The sequence below is a fragment of the Fopius arisanus genome, unplaced genomic scaffold (genome assembly GCF_000806365.1).
Source record: "Fopius arisanus strain USDA-PBARC FA_bdor unplaced genomic scaffold, ASM80636v1 scaffold00309, whole genome shotgun sequence".
Classification (NCBI taxonomy): domain Eukaryota; kingdom Metazoa; phylum Arthropoda; class Insecta; order Hymenoptera; family Braconidae; genus Fopius; species Fopius arisanus.
In genome coordinates this window covers 19033-20810 of record NW_011888048.1, presented here as the reverse complement: position 1 = coordinate 20810, position 1778 = coordinate 19033, and the positions used below count along the sequence as shown (strand labels likewise).

At 35.3% G+C, this 1778-nt stretch overlaps 1 protein-coding gene across 1 annotated transcript; it reads left to right on the top strand.

Moving 5' to 3' along the window:
• LOC105272812 (putative nuclease HARBI1) lies at positions 1–1387 on the top strand. Its single transcript, XM_011315036.1, has 4 exons — positions 1–179; positions 250–396; positions 472–739; positions 1007–1387. Exons 1-4 carry the CDS (start codon positions 1–3, stop codon positions 1385–1387), a joined length of 975 nt encoding a protein of 324 aa, XP_011313338.1.
• The last annotated feature ends 391 nt before the right edge of the window (positions 1388–1778 follow it).

The following is a 1778-nucleotide window of genomic DNA, read 5'->3' as shown; positions in this document are numbered from 1 at the left end:
ATGCTATTGGATGATGTTTTCACATCGTCCAGTAGTAGTAATGACAGTGACGGTACACTTGATGATCTGGAAGAACTCATTCTTGACAATGGTAATCGTCGAAGGATTCCTCGTATTCAAAATTTCGTTGAGACAGTTATTGTCAGGTACACGAACGTGGAATTTAAAGAACACTTTCGGTAATTGAATTATATTATCACGAATCGTTCCTACCAAGAATAATATAACTGAAATTTTATTTGTTCACAGCATGAATCGCACTACTTTTGAGTATTTACTTTTTTTAATGAGACCAGATGTAGAAGGAGAATTACGCGAGTTTGGAGGAGTAACAATAAATCCAGAAAAGCGATTGTACATTACGTTATATGTACTAGGAACTCCGGATTCTTATAGGTTCGTGCAAAAAAACAATCCGCTTCCGAACGAATATTATTTGATTTTATCCATTTTTTTTTGTTTTTCATCCAGATCAGTGACAACAAAATTTGGAGTGGGTAAGGCGACTGCTCGGCGTGCCGTAAAAAGAGTTGTCAAGGCTCTTTGTAAAATGAGAACGTATTTTATTCGATGGCCGTCTCATAGGGAGGCTTTGGAAACCGCCATGCGGATTGAACAATGGTACAAATTTCCTGGAGTTATAGGGGTAGTAGATGGCACTCATATAAACATTGCAGCACCAAACACAGATCCTCAGGCCTACATCAATCGCAAAGGACATCACTCACTACAATTACAAGTACTCGATCAATTCTCATAACTATAGACAATATATGGGTCATTCATGAAATTACAAGTCAATCATTTCGCATGAAACTTCCACACGATCTGAAACAAAGAAATATAATATTTTTAATGGAAAAAATTGTCAATGAAAAAAAAATTTGTTTACCCCACGGGATTTTCAGTAATAAAAATGATCGATAAGTGATTTTTGGAATGACCTTCATTATGAATTTGACTTGCGTAAATACACTGTTATAATTAATGTTTGTTTGTCATACAGGTGGTATGTAATGATAAATTAGAATTTATCCACTGCTGCGCAGGTCTCCCTGGGTCGGTCCACGATATGCGTGGATTCAAATACTCTGGCATACAACAAAGGTATGCGGAGGAGTATTTTCCGGAAGACACTCACCTTTTGGGTGACTCTGCGTACACTTTGCAAAAAAAATTAATTACACCGTATCGGAATGATGGACGTCTGAAAACACGTTGGAGATATTTTTTGGATAAACTACCTATGAAACGAACTGATTTGATTCCGTATTATATACTGGCCGTTTGTATATTGCACAACATATGCATAAAAAATGAAGATACCTTCGAATATCCCATCATCATACCAGATAATATAGATGAAAATGCTGAACCACTCCAATGATGAATTGCAAGGACAAGGTGGACTCAAAAGAGAACCCTTGACAAATTACATTAATAGAGATGTCTGACTTACACCAGCTGAAAAAAATTGATAAAGGCATTGGTTTTGTGTTTGTTTCAACAGACGGACACTTTATTTCGATTTCTTTTTTTTTTGTCATGTGTGCGAAGGTAACGTGTAATCATGTTTTTTTTTTATACTTTGAAAATTATATTTTGTGATTAGATAATAGTGTTCGATCTCCGTATGTACAATGTTCATATAATGTGTACACACGGAGGGAGTAAATGTGAACCTTGCGGATGTAACATTAAAATAGAAAATGAAATTAAAATTTTCACCAATGGATAAATCGAACATCAATAATCAATTTCATTAGCTTGTTCACACT

Coding starts and splice junctions, on each gene's coding strand:
- LOC105272812 (XM_011315036.1), top strand. CDS start 1: ATGCTATTGGATGATGTTTTCACATCGTCCAGTAGTAGTAATGACAGT. Junction 180..249: donor GAATTTAAAGAACACTTTCG/GTAATTGAATTA, acceptor ATTTGTTCACAG/CATGAATCGCACTACTTTTG. Junction 397..471: donor GGAACTCCGGATTCTTATAG/GTTCGTGCAAAA, acceptor TTTTTCATCCAG/ATCAGTGACAACAAAATTTG.